Raw genomic sequence first — 27,330 nt, 5'->3', positions numbered from 1 at the left:
CTGGGGCATGTGGAGGATAAAAGCTTTTGTGTTTCAATCTGCAATTTCAAACCGAACTGCGTAAAAACATGGCGTAGATGTAAGTTTTTACTTCAGAAATAACGATATTGAAACCTTGAATATATCAATATGGTTTGCATATTTAATATCATCAGAAAAAATTTTTAAAGACTTTTATAACATTATTTTATTATACAGGAAACAAATTTATGATCTGAGAAAAAAATTGGAGTCGGAAAGCCACACAAAAATAAATATTTGTCGACAAAACCCCAGTAGAAATCAAAAGAACAAGGATCTAAGGAAAAATTATTTCAAATATGGAGAAGGAAGGCAATATCGATGAACTTGGGAAATCATTTTCTAGAAGTTCTGTTGCTAATAATGACAGCTCAGCTTCGACAACAACAGATGTTGAGTGTGTGAGCTTTTCCTCAGAAAAGTATTAAAAATTAAACTTGATATACTTCTGCATTTCAAATCTGCTCTTATACCATGATTATATCTGCGTTATCAATCGTCAACATATTCCTTTGGATTCTATCGATGATTCATTTTTCTTCCAGATTCACAGTCATTGATGCAAAAGATGAATATGACGACAATCTACAAAATCTGTCTTGGTATGATATCAAAAGTTTAAAAAAGTGTATTTTTTAATAACTTATTTCAATAAAATGTGAAATATCTTTAGGATTCTTTTTGATTTAAAAAAAAAAGAATAGCAGGGTCAATATTTTCCGTGTGAGTAAGGTATCCAATTTGCCTATGAAGGACAGACGAGACGTTCCTCAATAATATATATTTTTTTCCAAAATTTTGTCATTAAAGAATAAATACTTTAACATGTTTACTCACACAAAATCGAGATACCTTACCAGGCATTTGTGCGAGATACCAGAGGATGACATTTCTAATGTAATCCTTTAGGAAAAAAAACTTAATTTGCCAAAATCACATTTTTAGTGGTTCAGATTTTTAAAAACAATTAGAAATAAAAAAAATAATTAAAATGTATTTTTTCCATACATTATGAAGATATACTATAAAGAGATATTTGGGGAACGTATCGTCTGACCAAGATAATCACAATTCAATATCTGAATTCATTTTTCTTTTTACATAGCATGGCGGTTAGTAGTGGTAATTTTACTGTGGATGGCGACATATCTTTTCAAACGATAACATTTGACGAAAAAAACATTGAAAAAGAGTTAGGTAAGGTATTTAAAGGTCCTAAAAATTCAAAAGAAATAGGCAACACTGTATCTGAATTACAAAAGTGTGTAGAAGAAGAAGTACAGGAAGATATCTTTTCCAAACTAGCAAAGGTAGCCAATGCTCAAAGAAAATCGCAGAGAATGTTCCGGTAGCCGAATCTGTGGCTAAAACCCTTGGAACAATAACAAGTATTTTTCAAGTTGTCGGAGATAAGATGAAAGTGAATGCCCAAAAAATCCAAGAGGATGAAACATATGCACCCTTCGAGCGATTTCAAGATTCCGAGATTACATCAGAAGCATGTGGACTTGAAGATTTGTTTTACACAACACACGCGTACGTAAAGGGAATTCATAATCAGGCAAATGACGATTGATTGATTGATTGTATATTGTTTAACGTCCCTCTTGAGAATATTTCACTCATATGGAGACGTCACCGATGCCGGTGAAGGGCTTCAAATTTAGACCTATACTCGGCACTCAGGGCCATTGAGCAGTGAGGGTTCTTTATCGTGCCAACGCCTACCGTGACACGGGACCTACGTTTTTAAGGTCATATCCGAAAGACCCGTGACTTTCACTTCTAGTGCCGAGCGCTTGGCGAAGGAACAGTCACTACCTTTGTTTACGTCTTAGGTATGACGCGGCGCCGCGATCGAGGGCAAATGACGAAGAAATAAAGACTCTTCAGGACAGAGTTCCGATTTATAAAGGTGTAGAGTTTCTGGGAAAACTAAAAGCAAAGATAGAAAATCTTATGACAAAGCCAGACATAAAGTCTGTTAGTCGTGCTGTCGCATAAATAGATCTCTACGCACGCCTGGCAATTTTGAGAACATTAGTTCTATGGCAACTTTATGCAATAAAGAAAAGTAGTAATGTTGACCAAGCTAGCACTAGTGGTGTTTACGCCGTTATCAAGGAAACCGACAAGACAGATTGCGAAATGATGGAGAACTTTACGAAATCAAGTTTCGAGAAAATTGTCTTCTTGACCATCTTCAACCCAACAGAACTTAGACATTTTCAGCATTTCATGCGTGTGAAATCCATAAACCCTTTTCGGCTAGATGAATATGATACCTTTTGCTCTAAAATGCATCTTATTCGCCCAGCAATTTGGCCTGAATGGCATATGAAGGTTGGATGGGATAGACAAGGATCAATTTGGGGAGAGAAAAATTTACGAAAAAGAGCTTGCAAGTTTCTTTTTGAAGAAGTTAAAGAACGAGAAATCGATAACATTTATCATATCAGGTCTGTGAAGTATCCTACCTATCACATGATTATGGAAAGTGGAAAACTCGGGTATTGTGGGTCTGTAGCGGGGTTGCCTGGCCCAGAAGGAAAATGGAAAATCATCAGGTTCATTGAAGATAGACTGCCTTATAACGTAATGTCTCCCTTGAGTAGGCCTTGGTTTCTTATTTACATGACCTCCAGTCCAACGGGGCATGTGAGAGGAGCATATGATTTACAGGAAATACGTTCCAAAGGAGTCTGGCAAGTCATTGATGCTGATAACGAAAGATAAAAAAAAAAATTGAAAGTGCGTTTACATGAACTATACTTCAAAAAAGTTTGATGTCTTTATTGCTGTCATTATGAAATTTGTTAATATCAATTAATTAATGCATAAAATTTGTACATTGCGTTTATCAATATTTTAATATTGTGTTATAATCATAATAAATGCTATCAGTGCTTACAGCAACCTCGTTATAAAGTTATTACAAACTTTAAGAGATAAGATACAATAAGATCCGTGTCTTCATTTGACGGACAAATATTATTATGTTTTTACTCGACCACTGACAATTTCCAATCAGACTTGGTGCAAAGCTGAATCAACTAGTTAACTTGAGAATGACCAAGATATGCTATGTTAATTAAAGTATACCGAGAACTTTTGCCGTATCCTATTATTTAAGACATTAAGTGACACTTAAACATGTTAAACTCACTAAATACTTTTACAACATATACGTTCTCTTTGATACAGCGTTTAGGAAAAAGACTTTAAAGTAGATTTTTAGCATTTGAGCTGATTATTTTCAAAACATTCTACATGTACGTAGAAGAGAGAATTTATGTTCATAGTTTTTTAGCAATTAAAAAACACCAACCGTCTTCATTCTTACGCTAATATCCCATTGAATTTGAAGTATAAGATAGTACAGAGTATATCATACCTTATTTATGCAGCAATTTACTATTGTCACCTGCATATCGAGTTCATGTCTTCAACTTTTTTGATAAGATGTGCAAAACTGCATGCTCTACGTTCATGGATGAATACATACTAAACGAGACAAGTTATTGGCAAATAAGTTGATACAATGATATCAACAGTCTCGTTAAAATTCAAAGCTGCAAATTCTGTGCATGATAAAATGACATTGATAGCAAAATCAATAAGTCAAATGTTGACTGACTTTTTATGTAAACAATTTGTTAAGTCGCAGTTAAAATAAGTTGTCAAAAGGTCCTTTGATCTTGACCTATCTTTTCTAAAATAAGAACTGAGCTCCGTTTTCAATCAAATAAATTTTGTCAAATCTAATGTTTTGATATGTAATAGTAGATTATAAGAGCTATTCAACTGCATCAAAAACTTTTAGCCTTAAATTTTCCTGTGATATTAACCGTCTATTTCTTTAATTTGACATCTGCTTGACAATCTGACAAATCCTTTTTATAGATATTTATAAATTTTAGGTTGTTGACAATGTTGAGCGCGTGAAATCTAAATATAGTTTACGGACATCATCTTGTATGTAGTGTAGTATTAGAGGGGTAAGTAAGAACTCTTGTGCATCCGTTTCGGACTTTATTTGCAAAATTTATTAATTTATAAGTATAGATGTTATACCATATAGAGGCCCTATGTTCCACCAGGAGCCAAAAGGAACCATGAAAATGATACCATATAAAATAACTTGCAATTTGGACAGTTTACCTTTTATAAACCACTTTATGCCTTACAATTTAATTTCTGAGTAGACAAAAGACCATTTTCCTTCCTAAAATGAATTTAAGATTTGCTGTGCTGTAAGGTTGAATTCCAGTTGAAAAGTGTGATATATAGAATTTAAATGATACTGATGCATGATTGATACTTTAGGATATTATTATGAGAATTTCTAGGAAGAAATTGAAGTCAAACAGTTCAGACGTCAGTGGTAGTGATAACAGTTTATAGCCATTGGTCAGTAGCGTTATTAAAGAAGTAAACAAAGCTTTATATTGAGCGCCGTTGTAGGCGATCAACAACAACGATTCCTGCGAGCCGACGACCACGGAATCAGATACGATGATAAAATGGCTACCTCCACACCAAAAGCTGCACCGCAGAATGTGACAGAACTAATAGATGTGTCAACTAAACTTGTTGTGCTGCAGAAACAAAGTGAGTCTACCAATGAAAAGTTAAATATCATAACAAGTAAGCTTTCAGAACTAGACACTATCGAAACGAAGCTGCTAGAGATGGAGAAGTCTGTAAAGAATCTAAATACTTGAGTTGGGAGACTAGAGAACAGAAATTACGAAATTGAAGAAGTGGTCAATTTTATGTCAGACACGTTTGATAATGAGAGCTGCCGTATGACAACATTGACAAAAGAGATTCAAGTGCAAATGAAAGATCACGAGAAACAAATACTGGATCTACAAAAACACGTGTCAAGTATAAAAGAATTAAATGGAAAACGCCAAAAAAAGAGAAAAAGGAATCTATACGGCACTCAAACATGATAGAAAATATGTCCAAAAACTTGGATCAGATGAGACGGGATGAAAAGGAAATGGAAGAGCGATTAGTGGATCTTAAGTATCGTTCAATGAAAATGAATCTGATTTTTGAAAATCTGGGAGGTGAGATATCTATTACAAAATACGATGTTTTCTAGCAAATGAATTAAACATACAACATGAAGTTCAGTTTGCAAATGGGCACAGATTTGGACGACACAGCAGAGGAAGAAATCGTCCGGTTGTCGCCAGTTTCATATATCAGGAGGATCTTGACCTTTGTTTACATCTATCTTCATTCTTAAGAGGGACACAGTTCCGAGTCTACCAGCAGTACCCAGCAACAATGGCGGGGAGGCGTCGCACATTCATTCCAATCATGAATAAATTCTGGAACGAGGGATCTCGAGTGAAACTTGTACGAGATCGTCTTTTCGTTAATGGTGTGCTCTATGATCCGTGTGATGATTAGTGGACGGAGGAACATACTGAGGAAGCCCAACCTATGGACACATATGCATCGAGGGCTGAACGCGAGCCGATAGCAAAAAATAGCAAAATGGTCCTGATTTAAAAAAAAGGCTAGAAATAACTTCTCACGGCAGATAATTATTATTTGGTCCAGCATAGTTTTTTTAACCTATTTCGAGTATGCTAAATCCGAAAAATATGCTGGCCTTCGTGAAAAATGACGTCAAAGAGGTCAAAATGGCGATTCAAAATGGCGGACATCCAATTTTTCTAATTTTTTCTTAATATCGTTCAAAAAGGAGAAATAATGTGTAATTATCTAAGTGAGTGTAATAGAACTGTAGAAATTATAATAGAATGCCAACGTTATCAGTTTAACTCAGAAAATTTAGTCGTTTCTACACTTAATTCGAATTTTCTCTGATTTTTTGTCTTTTGTTTCTATATTCTTCTTTGTTCAGGATTTTACATTTGCAATATCCATACACTGCAGATTTGTATTTTTCCCTCTACGTCGCACTATTCTACACACGAACGATAGCGCAGCTGTAAGTTAAAAGTCAAAATTTGATTGATAATTTATATAACGTCTTATACACTCGAATTTCGAAAAATACCCAAACTACATAATTATGGTTCGTTTTGCAGAAAATAAATTACAGTTTGTTTTTATTTTATTCTTGAAATAATGTTCAAATATGCACTGGGATTTGGAGGATATATTTTGTTAATGATTAAGAATTTTTATAACACGGATGTTTGATTTTTTTAATTACATAATTATGTACTTCTAATGTTAAGATATTTGACGACAATTCCGGTGACAATTTACCATTTACGTGTCTCACCATGCTTTCTTCATATAAAAAGTTAATAATATCATAAATAATTGCTTTTTTTAAAGACAATATGAAAATAAATAAAGCTACTCCAAGAGCAGTGTTCCCAGAGCATTAAGGCGAGTGAACATTCAGTTGCTGAAAATTCTTGATCTATTTTTAGTCCAGTGTGGAAAAAATACATGTTTATGTTCATGTGAAAGGTCTAGTGCAACATAACTTAGTATGATTTTTTAAAATGAATGACCACTACCAATTACAGGGCTTGTAATTGTTACCTCATATAAATCTGAATAAATTATAATATCCAAATATAAAAAAAAAAATATTAAGAATTATCAGTATAATATACGTACACTGTAAACCATAAATTTTCTTGATTGTCCAGCTCTGATTCTGTGTCCCTACATTTGTATTTTGTTATATTCTCAGTCAATAATTCAACTGCATTATTAAATATTCTCTATATATGTGAATAAATAACTTTGTATTGGACAGTGTTTATAAATTTTAAAAAAATTGAAATTTACAAAATCTGAAAAAAGAAAAAATGTTTGTGTTCAATCCCCCCTCGATTCTTGATACAACCTTAATTACACTATCTCAACAAAGAAGTGTGGATCTAGTTGCCTTTTAAAGTTCTTAAACTGTTGACTAGATCTAAATCAGAAATGGCTTAGGCCTATTGGTACGAAAGCTTGTAAGTGATAGGAATCACGAGTAATCTACAGGCGCTCTTAAATTTCGAATTTTTTTTAACACTTTTTCTCACCAAATGCACACAATGTGATTTTAGATGATCAAGTTTGAGAATTTTCTTGCTAATAGAATTACCGTTCTACCCTAAAAGACAATAAATCTATACGATGTCACAAATAAAGAGCTACATGTCTTGAACATCAGAGATTTTTTTTATACCCCCCTCCGCATGAAAAGCGGGAGGGTAGAGAGTAATTGGTATGTCCGTCTGTCAGTCTGTTACACTTTGGGGTACACATCTCTTATCCCCAACTCCTCTCATATCACTGAATGAAATTAGATGAAACTTTCACAGAATATTTATCACATATTGCCATTGTGACCTCCTATTTTACTTTTTGATCCGACACATACTTTGGGTTTCCAAAACATGGACACTGTCAGTATATTTATATGGGAGATCTGGGTATCATTTAGTGAGCTAATTGCTCTCAGTACCTCTAGTTCGTTTTGCACATGGTTTTGGCAAACAAAATAGACTTTTCACATTTGAACTTAAATGTGTTGTTCCTTGAGTGTTGGTTGATTGATTGTATATTGTTTAACGCCGAGTTGGCAATTTTTCAGCTACGTTTCGGCGGACTATCAGTTTAAATAATCGGTTTTTTAAGGATTTTGGATTCTCTGGCGGCCCCCAATGAGCTTAATCTTTTTCGAACTCCAGAGAAACGATCTTTTACATGCTAAGGGGGTTGTCATCCTTGACACAGGGCACCATTTTACTTGAGTGTTTAAAATTCCAATCTTCCGAAGACAGACTGAAACATATAGCAAATAAAGCTGGAATAGATGTTAAGGGATAATATTAAGTTCTTATTAGTGCTAAAAAGCTAGAACAAAGTGTTCAATGAAATCGGAAAAGAATTTCTTCAGTTATATTTGATAGTGTGCCGATCGATGTTGAGGTAGAAGTGTGAGTTGATAATGACAGCGATTCGGGACTGATTTAAGGTGAACGGGGGCTCAAAGGATTTGGAACACGTACGGTCAAATACGAAGAGGGGAATTTGGAAACTCTTAAGTCAAGTTTGTTTTATTTCCAGAAAAAAATGAATCTTTTAAGTATTTTTGTTCATATTTAATGGACTAATCAATATACCATATATACTATGTATATAAAAAACAAACTGTAATTTATTTTCTGCAAAACGAACCAGAGTTAAGCAGTTTTTGCGAAATTCGAGTGTATCAGACGTCATTTTTAATCGCCATTTTGAGATAAATAACACATTTCAAATTTAAACTACTATATTTTTGATTTAAAGTGATAAAATTAATGTTCTGTTGGCATTTTACATAGTTGTACTACGCTCAGTAAGATATTTACAAATCCTTTCTCCCATGAATATCCGCCATTTTGAACCGCCATTTTGACTTTTAACTTAAAGCTGCGCTATCATTCAGGTGTAGAATAGTGAGATGCAGAGGGGAAAAAATACAAAAATGCAGTGTATGGATATTTCCAAATGTAAAATCCTGAACAAATGGTTAAGACGGATAGCTCAGTTAAGGTGTCCATGAGAATCAAAGCAATGATTGCTTAAAAACATTTCAAATATCTCTTGGTAATTATATATGAAATCAGTGTCTTATTCTTGAAAAGATGCTGAATTATTTACCTCAATATTTATATAACAAACGTGAAACTTGAAAAAAAAATATAGAAACAAGATCATCGGTGCTAAAAATGCTACAAGACTTAAAATTAGTTATAAAATAAAATTGAATCTTAGAGAATCACCCTTATTGACATAGCTATTAGGAGGGGCATTTCAAAAGTCCTGAGAACTGTTTAATAAAATATTAACCGTTCTACGGAAATTATTGAGTTTGATATCATTGGAAAGATCAGAAAAATATACACACATTGTGACGTCATTTTATAATTTTTATGACGTAATATCTCCGAAAATGACGTCAGAGTATAGAATGTTTAGCGTACTGAGAAGTCGCTTTTTCCCCACATGAGTCAATTTTAAAAGTGCTGCCAAAGGCTTATTTGATAAAATATTTCAAAGAAATTTTTTATTTGCAAAGAAGTAGATTGGACTATGGTACTGCTTATCAACATTTCTATATATTATTGTTTGGTTTGTTTACTAGCATGGATTATGTCCGGTTATGCTATCATCGACATTCATTCAAGATTTTAAGTTACATGAAACGACTGGATTTGCGGCCTTTTATATAATTTTCCATTGTATGAAATAAAGCATTTTCAGTATAAAACAGAAGTATTTTAATGCAGTTTTCAACAAATATATTTTGATTAACAGTACTCTTACTTTTACAAATAAAATGTACAAAAGTCTTGCTCCTGACTTGTTTCTGTGCGTATTTTTTCTTATTAATTCAACTTCGGTGCGCCAAAACGCACTACTGCTTTTAACTTTTGATCCAAAAAAGGTTTATAAGTTACATAGACTTGTAGAATGTTATTTAATTTCAATGAATTAGTTTTTGCGAATATGTGGAGGTACGGTAGGGATAGAACTGCGCCCGCACCAGTTTTGATTTTACGAGAAAATATGGGGCACACTAACCTTAACTTCTCTTAAGCCTTCATTGATCCCAAAAATCTCGTTAATATACCTGACGAATTGATGCCATCAAATTTTTTTTAACACGATCGTCTATTTTTCTCTGATTTCCAACTTTGCATTATTCTCACACTTAGGTCTGTTTTACGCAATATTTTTCAGCAAGATTCAATAAAAACATGCTGTTTGACAATCGCTGAAACCATTTCAGAACAAGAAGATCTCCAAAATAGACCATCATATGATAGATTGTAGTCCATGTAAAGATTCTACCAACTGACATTTGCGTCCGATGGTTTGCGCCCGAGTAATGAGCCAAAGTTGTTTTTTTTATAATTTACTTTGATGAAATTGTGTCTTTTGTTACGTCATTTTGATGGCCAGTATTGTAGCATGCGGAAGTATGACGTCATTTTTCGGGGTTATTAAGTCATAAAAATTATAAAATGACGTCAATATGTGTATATTTTTCTGATCTTTTCAATGATATCAAACTCAATAATTTCCGTAAAACGGTTATTATTTTTTTTTATTAAGGATGACGTTTACTCAGGTTTCAGAAATCAGAGAGGAAATTTTATAAAGCATAATATATTGAATCAAAAATTATTCTAAATGGATGAAATAACTAAGTTTTATCTCAATATCAATTAAAAAATTTAATATATAAGTTCTTGAAGAAAATATACGGGAACAAAACTCAATGTATTGCTATGCAGAGGAAATTCGGTCTAAATTTGTAATTTTTCATTTTTTTTTCAAAATTTTTATTCCTTGCAATAATAATCACAAAGAAAAGGTTACTTGTATTTAAAGACACCGTTTTTCAAATTTAGTTTGTGTTTAAGCTCATTAATTATTTGAAATAAAAGAATGCTATGAAATAAAGAAATTAAAAAAACATGTACAAAAACCACTGTAGTCAACATATCTCAATAATTTGATCAATGACCCAATATAATATTGATACCATAAGAATGAGGGTAACAAAAGTAGCCAGAGACTATAAGTAATTAAGAGTTCTTATCAGTCAGATTTTTGCAATATTTGATTAAAAATAGGAAAAAATATAAATATGACAGAGGAAATTCGGACTGTAATAATTATCACATTTATGGCCGAAACTTCACTCATTTCTTTAAATAGAGCAACTTTGTTCCATTGCTATAATATTTCATTATTTAAAGAGTTTTGTTGCATGTAATATTTTGTTAGTGAAGAAATAAATGGTCATAGTGTGAACAATTGAGGTATTTCCCGAGAAATGTTCTGGGGCCCCTAGCATTAAAACGAGGTCATTGACCTAGTTATTTGAAATTAAAATTTAAAACAAGAATCATAGGTGTACAATGTGCAATAGGTAGTTTTTCGTTCTTATCAGTGGAATTTTTAGTCATCTGAGTCAAGGTATACCTTAAACAGTTCTCAGGACTTTTGAAATGCCCCTCGTATGTTTACTTTTGTTTCAAATGGTATTTATACCAATTTTGCCGGGTATGTACATGATGTGTAAAACAAACGAGAAACAAGAAACGAGAAACAGTGGAGTGGAATGTAAGATCCGTCATAAAATACCCGATGACCTTTAAATGTCAACAAACGGGAACAGTTTTGATTTTTGTTTTGTTTAATAACAGATGCAGCCCGCACAACTCTTTGGCACATTTAACTAATACGTACAATGCTATTTTTTGAAAAAAAGCTAACTATATAACATTATTTATTATATAGAATAAATATACTTTATACACAATATATACATAAAATTATGAAGCAAATATCCATGCATAATAAGGATAGTTATATTTAGAAAAAAAAACACAGACATTTATTCTGACCTATTTACAGAAATTGATGTTAATGAACTCTTGAAAAATGCATATGTTAGTTTTAGATAATAAAAAAAAAACTAACAATTCAGAGATGACAACATTACAACATAATACGCTATATGACTCAAGAGCAACTCTCTGAGATGGAATGAAACCCAACATGGTAGTCATCAAACTATTTCAGAACTCGTTCTGATACGATCATCTAATGCCATAAACATAAACCAGGTAAGAAGATCTTTCTGTGTGGTACGGTTACCATGTCAAATCATGTCAAAATATGCTTAATTAGTAATAAAATGAAAATGAATAACAGCGTACATTGTACAACAAAAGAAAAAAAAATCTAAATATGGGATAATGCTCATCGCATACATATTTAACAAGAGAAATCTACATTGAGAATATACGCAATTCAGGTATAATTGACTGTTTGTCCCTTGGTTAATAAAGTTTTATGTACAAAAAATAATAAATCTATTTCAAAATACGATATAATTAGTATAGCTCTGAAAGATGCGTTTTTAATTGTCTCTTGAAAATTAAGTGGACTTTCTCTCCAACAAACACATATGTATTCTACTTGTATCGATTTTGTGTTTGTTATTACCAAGAAAATGTTTTGGACAAGATATTTCCTTCGAATGTTCAATTCCACCTTTAATATCTGTCTCTTTAAAAAAGAATTCTTCATCTTCATCTGTAATTTTTATGTCGCTACATGAAAAACCCACATCATAGATAATTCCCCTGTGAAAAGTTTCTGTTATTTCCTTTATAAAGGCTTCCACTGTTTGTCTGATTTTCTTGACGCATTTTTCATCAAGTTTCACGGTTTCATCACGTGTAAAAACCTGCAACTGGATGGATGTTTTGCTGACGGCGATAGCAAAATAATGGCCGGCATCTTCTGCCTTGTAAAGTGCAACATTTTTAAAAAAGGAATTTTTATCACAAACTTTCCATTTTTTTAAACACTTTACAACCAATCGAAAGAAGAAAAAATGGGGTAAATAAGACTTGAAAAAGTACAGCATCATTGCTGACTTTTGTTTTCCTTTGATTTCATTTTTACTGTCATCAGAAAGGTCGGTTCGGTTCATGCTCGGAATATAATACATTTCCTCCTTATTGTAAGTGCTTACATGTCTTCCAATTCTCGTAATTAGGCCAAGTTTGTCCATGTATTGTAAAATTTCATTTTTGTGATTTAAGTAAGATTGCCACAAGGAATCATGACCTTTATCAGTCTCGACACTAACTTTTGTATCAGCACAAGGTACACCACGACTGCCTTGTATATTTTTCCATATCTCTTCAATGTACTGTCCAGTAATTTTCCCAGTATTAACTAGTGCGTTTATGTTGTCTTTCCGAGCAAAATGCTTTTCGTCAGTTATAATGTACTTGAATGCATCAACAAACCACTGAACATCTATGATAATTGTATCCTTGAGTTTATCCACAGAAAAGTATAAGATTTTTCCTATTTCATGTAAGAAACGAAGAACATCATTGAGGTCATCTTCATCTATTGAAAGGTATTTTGCTGTTTCTCTGAATTGTGGCCTCCATATGACTTTTTTCCCATTTGCTTTTTCATTATTCAGAATTTTTTCAAGTTCAAACCATTTCAAAGGAACTTCTTCCCCCCAATGTTGTAGATTTTTTACAGTTTCTACAATACATTTCTTAACACAGTCAATTGTCATTTGTTGTTTTTGAGTCAATGCTCCAGGTGGACATTCTACTTCAAAATATCGGTATGGTGATATAAGCCGTTTTAAGGTTTGTTCTTTAGATAAACACGCTTCCAATTGGCTGTAAAATGTTTCTGATGGGTTACAAGTTCTGACCTGCTTAATAATAAGGAAATTAATAAATGTATTAAAAAACCAACGAAGGTAATTTAATAATGTTAACTTTCGAGATTATATTTTAATATAATTAAACATGAATTACGTAGCTTCTATAATTATCGGATATTAAAAATTAGTTTTCCCTATTATTTCCCTTTGTTCATTTTTAAACGTTGATCACCTATTATGACACTCTATCGCCGGGAATACACTCTGTACAAGTAATAACAAATTATACTCTTGACAGTAGTAATACTCATCAAATGATTGAGTGAAAACAAGTTGAAGTTTTATTAAGGCTTACAAAGACAATTAAAATCAGTATATGATTTGATTCATTTATGAATACAGCAGCAAAAGATTAAAGAGACGATGAAGAAATGTCTGCATGCTGTATTTGTATAACTGTTCGTTATCTCCATATCCTTCTTCATAAGGAAACACAGCAAATGAATCATTTGCATAGAGTACTTTAATAGCAAGTGCCAGATACACTTAATCCCTTCCAATTGGCAAAGATTTTAAGTATTTCTAAACAAATTGTATTCAAATTTCAAAGCATTTTTTCGAGTATTTCTTTAATTTTTTGTGTATACCAATGTATACATATATATTCTGAAAGCAGGCATGGTGTAGTGTCTGAAAATGATTATAAAATATCAATGTAGTTACCATAGCAACGAAATACGCCATCATCCTGCTGGAATTTCATTTATTGAAGAATGAGTGCCATTTTAGTTTTTTTCATTTTAAGTTAAAAATATTTTTAAAATATTTGATCATTTTATTGTTCTGTTGTAAATTATGCGCATGTCGTACATTTAAAAAAAACAAAAAAATTTTTTTAATATTTTGGCAGGACGGGTTGGGGTTGGAAGGAGATCACCTAAGTTAAGTTTTTTTTTACATATAACGTTTTACCACCGCATTGACTATGGCAGAATTGCTCAAATAGTGCGCGGCAAAGTTTAACTCAAGCTAGCAAGAAACTTTCTATTGTTATTGTATTCTCTTTCCAGCAGTGCAAAAAGTATTCTGATATTTGCAGTATTCAAGAAGTTATGAATGTTTTTTTCACACTATACCCATTTTTCACGTCAGATGCGTAGAAATGCGTATATACCATGAAAAGCTAGGGGTTAAAGGGTCAATAAATCATAAAAATAGCTACTTTCGGGTCGGAATGACAAAAAAGTTTCAATATTGGTATTTTATATGTGTTTCCATTCTATTTTTTAGAAAATAAGTGGTTTAAAATTAAGCAACCTGTATGTAAATTCAGATAGGTGTGGTCTTCAACTCGATATTTAGGTGTATCGTAGTACTATCAATTGACAATTATAGAAACTTCCGTTCATACATGTACGTCGACTTAATATAAGCTAGCGAAATTGGTATAAATGTTAACATATACTTTAGAGTTTTTATTTTATTTTTATTTTTTAGACATGTAACTAGTACAGTAAAAAGACGGAAATGGTAACCTAAAACAATCCTTTATAAAACAAGAGGCCCACGGGCCTTATAGGTCACCTGAGTATCATGTAACAACTTTCCAGCGATTGTATTTGGTTCGTGTTTTAATCCAAAGCCATGAAATTCACAAATTTTGAAGAAGGCACCATTGCTTATCAAAGGGCAGATTTCAAAGCATTAATGTATTTTAGTCAAAGTACCCCCCGGGTACCCCTGACCCAGCGGCCCTGAAATTATCTATTTTGAAAGAGGCCCCTTTCTTCATTATAAGGCCAGCATTTTTTAATGTTTAAGTTTAGTTATGAAATGAGAATAAAAAAAGTTCCGAAGGAGAAGGAAATAAAATTTTTTTGATAAATCAATTATTAGCATTTGTACGTTCTTTTTTTATGCTATACAAATAGGCTCCTTACCACTGGACACATAATGCTTACAAATAGGAAAGTAGAACATTTAATTGCTTATTTCATCATCTGCCAGTTTGGGTCAGTTATATAAATTTTGTGATGTTGGTCAAAATATATTTTAAAAAATCAATTCTTTAAAAGCCTTTCAATATATCTTCATTTTTTAAATATGTGTTAGGTAAATGTATACTGACATTGTTCTAAAATTAACATGTTGCCTAAAATCATAATTTCTATCATAAAACAGATAGGGAGTATTGGGGAGTAGGGTGAACATTTTTTCAATTAAGTTAAGTGTAAAATAATTTTCTGGCTTATACAAATGATACTACATGCCTGTATATATTTGTATATCCTTGCCTTTTAATAGTTGAATTTGTTTTTTATTTCTTCAGGTTATTGTTTATTTCTTCCTCAAATGGACTAAACTTCTCCCATAGTTTTATTCATTACATCTGATACATAATAGTGGAGTGACAATCCTAGAAAAAGATGCTTAGTTTTCGAGTTTAATGGACCGGCATACCCTACAGCTGAAAGTTATATTTTATAAAAGAGACATTCATCCTCATACATTTTCGCCCGGTCGTAGAGTTTTCCCAAGTCAAAACTTTTTTTAAACTTGCGATTAAAGTGAAAAGAGGGGGGGGGGGTATATAAGTCGTTTATTTTACTCGCTGATAATGTTCTTTTTCAAAGATTAATCATTGATATTTAAAGAAATACTAATTTGTGTGTGAAAGGAAAGCTACAGGTATCTAAATTGACAATGCAAAATTAATCAGGAATATTATCCCCCCCCCTTCTTTTAAAAAAAAAAATCTTATGTTTTGTTATAGAAACTGCGTTAATTTCAACAAAATATATTCAGTACAATTATTTCATGCAATATTAATAACGAATGTTTACTTAAGTGTTAGAAAGATACATAAGACAATGATTTCTGATCAAATAAACCGCAATTTTTAAAGACAACGTCGCACTAAGTCTGGTATTCTACTTGATCGAAACGGATTATAGAATCCCATCATGTCTATGACAAGGACTTAATCGATCAAAATATTGTTAAATATGTTAAATTGGCTTCTATTAATTAATAATATAACGCTAATATTCAGTTTGAATGTAAATCAATTAGCATTTGAAAGTCATTTCCTTTTTTTCAATTAAAAAAATACGTAAAGGACAAAGATATCACTTTTCCTTCACATTCTTGTTTGAACGAGGTATCTTGCATGATTGGATATTGCCTTTCTGCTTTATAAGCAATACAGATTAACGCAAGTATGAAACAGAAAGAGAAAACTGATTAAAGTATTTCATCTTAAAGACTGTCCATCACTTTACAGAAACTTTTTCATGTTTCCTTCGGAAATATATATAGTGTTTTCTACAGCAAAAACATGGACTTTTGTCATTATTCAAACTAAGGGATACATATTTTGTTTACGCATTTCCTCATTTACATGTACATATATACTGCCAAAAATTGAACTCTTTTACTATATGATCCTTTAAGAGCGGGGGTATCATATTTTGTCAGCTCACTGCTTACAGTACTTAAAAGTTTTCTTTTGAAACGACGTACCAGTAAGGAAGATATGAATCAAACGGAACCTTAAAAGCAATCCACTAAAGATATTGCTGGACAACTCATGGTTTATTCTGTCATAAGAAAGCTTTTTTGATATTTTTTTTCTTTTGAGAAAGAGTTGTCAGTTTTGCTTCAAGAATTAATTGTCTAATATTAATTTTAAAAATTGCAATAGAGACAGAAGAAACAGTACTATATACGCTATCTTTAACCAACCACAGAAACAACGAGGGATTTCTAACATTTTTTTTAGGATTTCTGATGAAATCAAAAAGATTACTGAGTATTTAGGCAATCAGCCCTTTTCAAAATTCAAAAATATAAAGTTTTCTGTCAGCAGATGAAAAAAGCCACGCATGACATGCATTTAATGTGAATATTGCCATTTTGCACTGCTCTAATTATTATCTACCCACCTGAAGTATCTTTTTAAAGATCGGCTATCTTTACTTTTACAGTGTAGCTCTTTTACAAAATTTCTACTTTTTTAGTTTTCAAATAAAATATATTCTTGAAAAAATAACGATAAAGATATACATGTACGTGTACATGAAAACCAATGAATAGAAATTACAGTATTACGTCATTATTTAAACTCTTCACCCCTTTTCCAAGAATTGCAATTTTAACACCAATACGTGTTTAAAATCTTTCAAAACCCCAAAATCTCTACAATGTAACCTGCTTAATTTATGAGTAAACGCTTATTCAAAAGTTCGCCAAATTAAACGTAAATTTTCAAATCATAGATAACATTCATTGAAAAAAAAATTTTTTGGCCTATTTAGACAGAGAAATGAATAATAATAAGACTTTAAATAATATGTTGTCCGTCCTTTGGATGAGACCGGAATACTGTACTTCAGTGTGAGAGCAAGGATGACCTCAAGAAGATTGTTTTACTAAAAAGCTTTTAAAACAGGGTCGAACAATTTCTTTATAATAAAATAATGAATCAGATGTAAAAGGCGTAATAAAAACATAACATTTTTTTTTAAAAAATGCGAAATGGTCATATTCCGTTTTCTTAGGTGGGTGGGGGGGGGGGGGGTAGGGGTGATGGGAGTTGTTGTTCTTCTTTTTATTTTTCTTTGCTTTGTGTACTAAAAATTAAGTGATTGTACGTAAAAAATAACGTACATTAGCATTAAATCTTTTAAGTTTAAATAAAATACTCTAAGACAAACCTTTCATTTTACAGACAGACAAACGGGCTTTCTTATTCAACTTTTCGTTCCTTTTCCATGAAATCAATATATTCACCGAATAAATAAAAATTCCTATACAAATATACATTATTTTCACGAAGTCCTTCATCTTTTCTTCATATGTACAATATTATGGTCACATTTCATTCATTGATCTTTGATCTCCATTTATTTTAAATTTTGACCATAGAATTTTCTACGACCGGGCAAAAATTATTGCTTGATAATATATCTGACCAAAAAAGTACAAATCAGCCGTAGGGTAGGGTGGTACATTAAAGTCAAATTTTTGATGGTCTTGTCACTCCACTATAAGCAACCCTTTTCTGAAGAATGATGCTTAGACTGTGAGCTATAACAGAGACCTAAACAATGTCGCTGGCAATATGCAATAGCTACCACAGGCAGTTGAAAACCTGGGGGACGAAAATAATTAACAGACAGATACTTTTGAAACGAATCTATAATTATCTCACCAGCATGTCATTGTGCAACAAAGTCATCAGCATTTTATTTGTCCTTTGAACGGGTGAAACGTTTTGAATGGCACTCATATAGATGATTTTTACACTAACCCAAACTATCTTCTTAGATCTAGCTTTATTTACCCGCCGTTTTATCTTAAAACCGGAAGTGCGAGTTCGTAAATTTTAAATCTAGATCCCGACTCAAATTTGACATCGGAGAGAAATTTTTTTAATTTTTTTTATTCTGAAAATTCAAAACCTTGAGCGGAGGATTTGTAAAACTGAAAATAAAATAAATCCTGCCCTTAAATATGTAATTAGATCATTAGTTTATTAACCAGGAGCAAAGGATAAGATGTTCAAAGAATACATGCATTTCATTATATATTAGAGCCCCACCCTAAAACAAGAACCCCTGACCCTGGGGCCATAAAATTCACAATTTTGGTAGAGGCACTCTTGCCCATCATAACTATGTACTTAGTTAGTTTATTTATGACCCAGGAGCAGAGAAGATTTTCAAAGAAGTCATGTATTTTCACTATATAATCAATAGAGCCCCGCCCTAACATCAGAACCCCTGACCCTAGGGCCATGAATTTCACAATTTTGGTAGAGGCACTCTTGCTCATCATAACTATGTATTTAGTTGGTTTATTTAATACCTAGCAACAGAGAAGAAGATTTTCAAAGAAATATTGCATTTTTACTACCTACTTATTTAGCCAAGCCCTAGCACTAGAACCCATGACCCTGGGGCCATGAATTTCACAATTTTGGTAGAGAACTCATTGCTGATTACAATCATGCAAACAGTTTGACTGCTTGATGTACAGGAGTAAAGAAGAAGATTTTTAAAGATTGCATTAATTTTAGTAGTTTTGGCCCCATCCCTCAGGCCCCAGGGCAACAGGGACCAAGAAATTCACAATTTTTTGTTCCCCTTTACCCAGAGATGCTTTGTGCCAAATTTGGTTGAAATTGGTTCAGTGGTTGCAGAGAAGAAGCTGAAAATGTTCAAATGTTAACGCACGACGGACGACGGACAATGCACGACGACGGACGAAAACAGATAGCAATAGGTCACCTGAGTTTACTCAGGTGACCTAAAAAAAGGTAACAAACTTTCTATCATCAGGTTTGAATTTCTTATTTTTGTTGTAATATACATTTATCAGCTGCAAATGAGGTTTCCAACATCAAGTTGGTTCAAAGCAAATAAATCTGCATACTTGAACAGTTTGAAAACGAACACAGGGTGGAATTTGTTCTTACCATCTGATCTTTATGGGAGGCAATAAGAATTATCGGGGGAATATTGAAATTCGTCGTGGAGTTTTTGATTGCTGTTGTGTCTTTAGGATTCTCCTGTGTTGTTCCATCATTGCAATATGTATTTACAGTTTGCAGCCAAAAATGGAAGTATTCTACAGATAATATACATGGCAATATTTATATCAACTCGAAATGAATTTAATATGAATATTTTTATTTTTTAAAAAAATATTTATAAAGTTATTTTCCCTTAGTAGGTTGATATGAAAAAATCACCAGGGACTGTGATTAATCATAATAATAATAATAATTTGCTTGTTACCATTTACTTGAACACAAATACAGCATAATCACAAGAATATGTTATTTTGTAATGGACAAGAATAAAATTTAATGTTAGAAATAAATCATACAGTGATAATAATATATTTCCATTTTAATTTTATTCTCTGTGATAACTCTTTGAAAGTTAGCGGAGTTGATATCTTGATAATTCTACCGGGATGTAAATTAGGCAGGTCGATAGGTCAGGAGCTAAAGAGGCCTGATATGCATTCAAATTTTGTGCGCATCTGTGTTCAACGCTAAGGAGGCCTGATATGCATGTGAATCTCGTACGGCTGCCTTTGTTTTTGACGTCAGTTGTCGAGGACTGTTAAAATTGGCATGGGAGTTCTTGTGTAATTTAAATATATATGTCTACATTTTTAAAATCTAAATCTACAATTTTATTTTACAATGAAATGGAAATATAAGGAATCACTGTCTAGTTAGTAAAGTATGCCAGGGACATCAACGATAATGGGAAACATTAGATAATTTATGTAAAACGGGCTTCGCAGGTTATGCAAATTATCCCATGTTTCTCACTATTGCTGATGCCCTGGCATACTATACTAACTAGACAGTGATTCCTATACTACATTACTGAAAAAATTCTCGTTTGAATATAATCATCCTTCTTTATCCTTTTGACTTGATGCCCAATCCAAAAATGTGGTCAGTTGGGAAAAAGGTATAGATATTTTGCAATATATTAAATATTTTCTTTTCTGTACTTATCAAGATATTTTGATGTTTCTTTTTATAGATTACTATGTACACAGGAAAAATGTCCACATGTGTTAAACATATGTTTGGTTTCACATGTGTTCAACACATGTTTTATACATGTAATACATGTGTGTAAATAAACACATGTAAAATATGTGTTTCATTTATATGTAAAACACATATAATATACACATGTTATACACCTGTAAGATAATATATATGTTAAACATATGTTTTTCACCACACATGTAAAACACGTATTATATATATGTAATATATGTGTGCGAAAATACAGATGAATTATACATGTTTAATTTAAATAAAATATATGTGTATTCATATACACATGTTATACACATGATAAGCTTTATCTCATATGTGTGTGTACATTAATTCAAAAGAATTTGTAAATGTTAGTAAAATTTTACTCATGTAAAGTTTAACTTTGTTTACCCCCCCCCCCCTTTCCCTTCTAAAAAAAACTTTCACATTTTTTTTCTCTAATAATGCATTTATCAGACAAAATTGATAAGGAATGAATTCATTTTCTTTTCATTTTAAATCTTTTGGGCTTGGCTTACTTCTTGAGTAAAATTCTATTAATTCCGTATTTGTCTCAGGGCCGGTTTTGTCTTTTATCGGATGAAAATGTACGTCATTTTTGACGTCACTGCTGCAACAGACGTGCTGGGTGTATTGGAAAGGTAAGTGATCTCCAAACAATTTTTAAAAGACTTTTAATTCATATTGTTTAAATATCATTTCATATAGTTACAGGTGCGTATGAACTTTCTGTAATACTCTTAATTATCATTGTGACTTGTCATGCATTTCGTAAACCTAACGATAGTGATCTGTAAGTAATTTTGGTGAAAAATGTTTCTGACTGAATGTAAGCATGGGCACTGGAAGTTAATGTAAACATATAGTATGTGTATGTTTAAAAAAGACCCTTCTTTTTTATACATACACATACTATAGATTAGTTAGAATAATCTAACTGTGTCTCGGTACAGGCCCTCACGTTAAACCGGGTCCGTAGGACAATATCATTTTAACGATAGAACATTCTATCTAACTATAGATCTATACATGATATATTAACTTCCAGTGCCCGTGAATGTAAGCGGTTACATGTTAGGCTAAACATGCTAAAGGCATGACTATTTTTTATAATTTGTATACAGGTAAGTAATTTTGGATAAATTTGTTTCTGAATGAATTCAACTCAATACTACAATAATTTTATTCTGTATTATAAAACAGTTTTAATCCAGTGCACTTTTAAAATATGGAAAGTATGAATAGAATTTGCTGGCTTTAAAAGCTATGAAATTGGTACATGTACTGTAAATGACTTCAGGGGGGGGGGGTTATTGAATTTTTTAATTTCAGTTAAAAATTAATAATAACAGTAAAATATCCGCTTCTGTACTGTAATGAAACTGATTATTTTGTAAATATACTGATAAGCTGTAAGGCTTAAAGTGATAATAAAGAAAGAAGAAAGACATCCAACTTTCAAGGTACAAGGTACAAGTACATGTGCATATGTGTTGATTGTTGAAAGTACATCAGCTAGCTAATCCATTGGATATTTACAACTATTATGTACCGGTATTCATTACCTGACATTTATTATTTTTTTCCAACACTAGAGAACATAGTTTCTGGTAAGATGTAAGATATTAATTAAGACTATTAAGAACCTACAAACAAGTACTCTCTCTTTTTTGTAGTTGTAGTTTAATTAAGTTTTAGTTATGCTTAGAAGATATCTACTGCGTGAATATTTGTTTTACAGGTTCAATATACAGTCAGCGTCTCATAAGAATAAATCCCAAGATCCAAGACTTGCTTAAAAGCTTAATTAAGGTAACTACACACTGTTAGATAAACTTTGTTATATTCTTCCCAACAACATTTGGGATATCCTGGAATCATACTGTCTGTTTTTCTGCCTGTCTACTTCTCTGTAGTATTTTTTGTCCAAAAATAAAATATTTGTGTCAGAATCTTATTACTTTTTTGCAATATGAATTAGTAATACTGTTTGTACATTCCAAATTTAATTGTAAAAATAAAAAAAAATGCTTTTTATGACTTTATTATGAAGCATATCTTCCAACAGTGTAATTGTCTTGCTAATTACATCATAGGATTCCACAAAACACCTAGCATAGCATATATAACATTAGTTTTATCTCTTATCATATCTCTGTTGGTGAACTGGTCATACATTTGTTTGCTGAACTTTAATATTACTTGTAGAATTGATTTTGTAATTTAAGAATTGTTTTATTTTTACTTTTGAAATTTTTGTAGAGACCATTCTGTGCCACAAAGAAATTGCTTAGGAAAGGGAGAAATGGTGGATTTGCATTTTGGGTACAGTTCAAAGAGAGTTCAAAATGGTCAAGCTCATGGAAGATCAGAGGGAGGACAACTGAAGAAAACTGAAAGATACAGAAGGAAAAAGAACAAGAAAATATATGAAATAATTATGAAATTGGGAGGATGTACAGAATCTTGTCTGCATTTGACCTGTAAAGATTTAATTCCCATTCTTATTTGTATGCTGTAATATCAAATAACTTGATTTTTCATAAATTTACAATAGAGAATACATGACAAATGTTATATGTGATATTTTAATTTTGCTTTGGACAGTTTCATGTCAAATCATATAAATTATAAAAAAGGACATGGACTAATTATGTTAAAAAAGTTGTGTAAGCATTTTAAGATATTAATTTTCAAATATTTAACCCATGAAGATAGATCATTGGAATGTAATGGATTTTCATCTAAAGCAGAAATATCTGATTTTTAAATGTGTACAAGAATGTGTTTTTCCTTCTGATAAATATTGAAAGAGAACACATGTAACTATTTCATATGATTTACATATGCTGCCCTTTTCATGTGATTCACATATGTGGACAGACATGAAAAAAGTATAAAAATGATAATAAGTACAACAGTAATATTATACACGTATAATTCACATATAAAGTATAACATATATAAAACACATGTTTAACACATGATTCATATGTATAAATATATAATTTGTTTATTTTTACACATGTTAAACACATGTGAAACATATGTTTAACATGTGTAAAAATAAACACCCTATACATATGTGCTCCTTTTATGTGTTTTACATGTGTAAAAAATATATGATAAACACATGTTTAACATATATTCAACACATGTATACATTTTTCCTGTGTACATTGTTTATATTTTTACTTCGGTGTTTAACTTTGGTTGGTAAATTCATCACCCTTTACATTAAATTACTGCTATGTATATACATGTATAGGTAAAATATACATGTTGTATGTCATTTACAATGTTATTGGTTCATGCCCCATTATTCATTGGCATTGCTTGGGAGTGTGTGGATGTTTGTTTTTTCTCAATATTTAAAACAAACCTCATTAGCAAAGCTTTTTCATAGTCCCTCTGCAAAATACTTAATATATCATAAATACAAAATACAGACACATAAAACAGATTACTTAGGAGAAGAAACTCATGATTTCACAAATTTAAAGAAAAGTTGTCTTAGAAAATCTGATTAAATTTAATAAAATTCATAATTGATCTTACTCAGACTGGGGGCAGATAATTTTAGCATCAATATGTTATTCACCTCCGTAAGTCCATGAATGAAATAAGGATCCTGTTGGATCATGACGATCTGTGTCATACAATCGACATTCTTCATCAAGCTTTTTGGACATGTCAATAACTACGATATAAAATGCTCTTCTTGACAGGTAAACCTGGTGACATGCGTAGTACGCCACTTGTCCTGCAAAGTCTGTCATGCTTATTACGTTGTTGTCAAGGTATGGATTTCTACTGTTGTCAGCATTCGCAAAATCTGTTCGAGTACGAAGATAAACTTATTAATTACCGGGTAATATAAAACTAAAAGAGAATTCCTGACAAAAATCTTTGCTAAATATTTCATAAAACTTAAAGATATGTATGCCGTGTTAAACAGTATTTTTGCACAGCTGAAACCAAACAGAAATTTCTGAAGTATGATAAGCTATCAAAAATGAAGCATTCTCGCAAATTCGACGAAATATTATTCGTTATTAACAAAGTACTGGTTGGGAAAAGAACACGATATTCTCATACATATTTATAAAGGCCTGACGTTTATGTTGGATCTGCGCATGTGCGCGGGAAAAGTATCACGAGAATCATCAGGTCGAGGAGACTATTTTTTGTGACGTCTGTTCAGCGAGGAACCAACAAGACTGATAAATCGACCAATCAGCTCAATGAGTTGTATTTAATGCATTTATGGGTTACTACTCGGTACATAAATACTACATGTGTTTTTCGAACAGGCTAGTTTTTTAAATCGCTCTCAGAAAGACGTGGAGCATTTCCCAAGTATTTACACGCTTAATGCATTATGTACATTATCATCTACAAATCCCATCCTAACATTTGCATACAAATGAACAATGATAAAAATAAGAGTTTCCCCACTCTATTGTACAGGTCCGTTTGTTTACAATTTCCCCGTGCTCTACTGACAATGAAAAGACAATTGCACGTAACTATATATTCCTCGGTACAAAAAGCTACTAACTCTGAGGTGTGTTCACGTATTGACAATGTTTACAATGTGTACAACCTCGAAACATACAGTATGCTAACAAGAAAAACTGCATTTGTTTGTTAATGTGAGCATGGGAATTCTCAATTAGTAACTATTCTTCCTTTTTTTCTAAAACAGGTTTTTAAAAAAATGTAAATTGGCTTTCCAGCCGTCATTTTAAATCGCATCGTACAATTCCCTAACCCACGTGTTTGTAGTAAAAACGTAGTAGACCATCATGCTTTTCGGCTCATTCACGAGATTGGACCATTGTTTGCTGTGAGCATGCGAGACCACGTGTTCATGAATATTTCAATAAGAGGCGGTTTAATATCCGATTCGGAGAGAAAATAATTTTTACAAAATAATATTTCATAACTTTTAAAAGTGATGGAGTGGAATTGTCTTAATTGCAGAAATTACATAACTTATGTAACTTGATGAGACACCACATATATTTATTTCTTTAGCAATAAAACACTAATACGGCATATATATCTTTAACATTATAATTACATGTACATTAGCAATCCAATACCTTGATAACCTTCATGGTGTTTAAATGCAATGCTTTTGCTATATTTAATGTAGTCATCTTTTTACTGTGTATACATTAGTTTTAAACATGCTGAACAATTTTCTAAGAAATTCACCATACCTATCCTGATATTGGAACTTTTCAACAAATGAGAAACATAAGCGGAATTAATCAAAAGGATTAGAAACTCGAACTTCAGTTTGATTAAATAAGTATATACTCTAAAACATAGCATATACACTGTTTGAAAAATAGAGAATATTACATACTTAAATCCATATCATATGTCATATCAGCCCGAGTGGCACCATATCAGCCCGAGGGCCGAAGGCCAGAGGGTTGATAAGGGGCCCGAGGGCTGATGTGACATATGATATGGATTTTAGTATGTAGTATTCTATTTATCATACATTTAAAATACTTAATATGCGAGGTTTCATGCTTGTTTATGGCATTTTTATTTAAAATGTAATAGAACCAATTTTAGGTAAATGACAAAAAAATTAAGACTACAAAAGTCATTGAAGAATTATTTTATATGAATATTTAAATAAAATCAAGTAAATTAACTTTTAAAATTGATACAAACGTGACTTTCGGTTTAATAATGATTTTCGGCCCGCCGGTCTGATACGTGATATGGATTTTCGGACCGGTCCGTGATATGGGGTATTGTGACGTCACCCATATCACACCGTGCAGAATTGGTGTATTTATCACTAAGTATATGATAAAGGAAAATATCACCTGTTAACTTGTTTTCCTTAATAGCAAACAAATCTTCATGAACCTCAAGGCCGATAGTTGTCTCAGTTGGTTCATCTTCATCTGTTATACCTCTTCCGTGAAGTTTTCGTAAAAGAGTTGTTTTTCCGGCACCTGCACATCCAACTATCATGCCTCTGGCGCGAAACATTTGTACGCTTCCTAGCTTGGAGTTCTTCACAAACCTTTCTCTAGCATGGATATCCCAACTTAATACTTCTTTGGGTATATTTACTAAATGATGCAAATAATGAACACAATTAATTTACTCATCAATGATGAAAAATAACTCTTATTAACGAAATATAAAGTACTATCTTAATAAAACTTCAAATATTCAACTTTAATTTATAACGTTTCAAATGAATTTTGGGTTTAAGGCGAGTCATATGCCTAGGCAAGGGCAGAAAAAATATTAATTTAGAAATTCTGATAAATTTCGCTTTTGTTAAATTTGGGATTTATTTATAACCATATTCGACTGTATATACAGTTATGATAAAACCTGAATCAAATGACTTAGAAATTGATTTTAATTAACCCACCAAAATGGTAACACGCTTTAGTAACCGTAAAAATATTAGAAATTGAATGTTAAATTTGTATTTTCATATAGAGTGGGTCTTTGTACCAATTTT

General features: G+C 31.9%; 2 protein-coding genes across 2 annotated transcripts; one reads left to right on the top strand and one right to left on the bottom strand.

Moving 5' to 3' along the window:
- Nucleotides 1-1,576, top strand: LOC134282307 (uncharacterized). Its single transcript, XM_062764711.1, has 4 exons — nucleotides 1-79; nucleotides 199-442; nucleotides 567-623; nucleotides 1,127-1,576. Exons 2-4 carry the CDS (start codon nucleotides 321-323, stop codon nucleotides 1,371-1,373), a joined length of 426 nt encoding a protein of 141 aa, XP_062620695.1. The 5' UTR covers nucleotides 1-79; nucleotides 199-320; the 3' UTR covers nucleotides 1,374-1,576.
- A 9,812-nt stretch (nucleotides 1,577-11,388) lies between these two features.
- On the bottom strand, nucleotides 11,389-26,920 carry LOC134282306 (uncharacterized). The gene is made up of 4 exons (XM_062764710.1): nucleotides 26,675-26,920; nucleotides 24,421-24,654; nucleotides 19,704-19,855; nucleotides 11,389-13,273 (listed from the first exon to the last, which is right to left on the bottom strand). The coding sequence occupies exons 1-4, from the start codon at nucleotides 26,841-26,843 to the stop codon at nucleotides 11,960-11,962; spliced, it is 1,869 nt and encodes a 622-aa protein (XP_062620694.1). The 5' UTR covers nucleotides 26,844-26,920; the 3' UTR covers nucleotides 11,389-11,959.
- Nucleotides 26,921-27,330: the final 410 nt, after the last annotated feature.

Source organism: Saccostrea cucullata, unplaced genomic scaffold (genome assembly GCF_032062105.1).
Source record: "Saccostrea cucullata isolate Sc308-1 unplaced genomic scaffold, CSIRO_AGI_Scuc_v1 ctg7320, whole genome shotgun sequence".
Classification (NCBI taxonomy): domain Eukaryota; kingdom Metazoa; phylum Mollusca; class Bivalvia; order Ostreida; family Ostreidae; genus Saccostrea; species Saccostrea cuccullata.
Note: the sequence above shows the minus strand (reverse complement) of the source record. Positions and strands in the feature narration are given on the sequence as shown.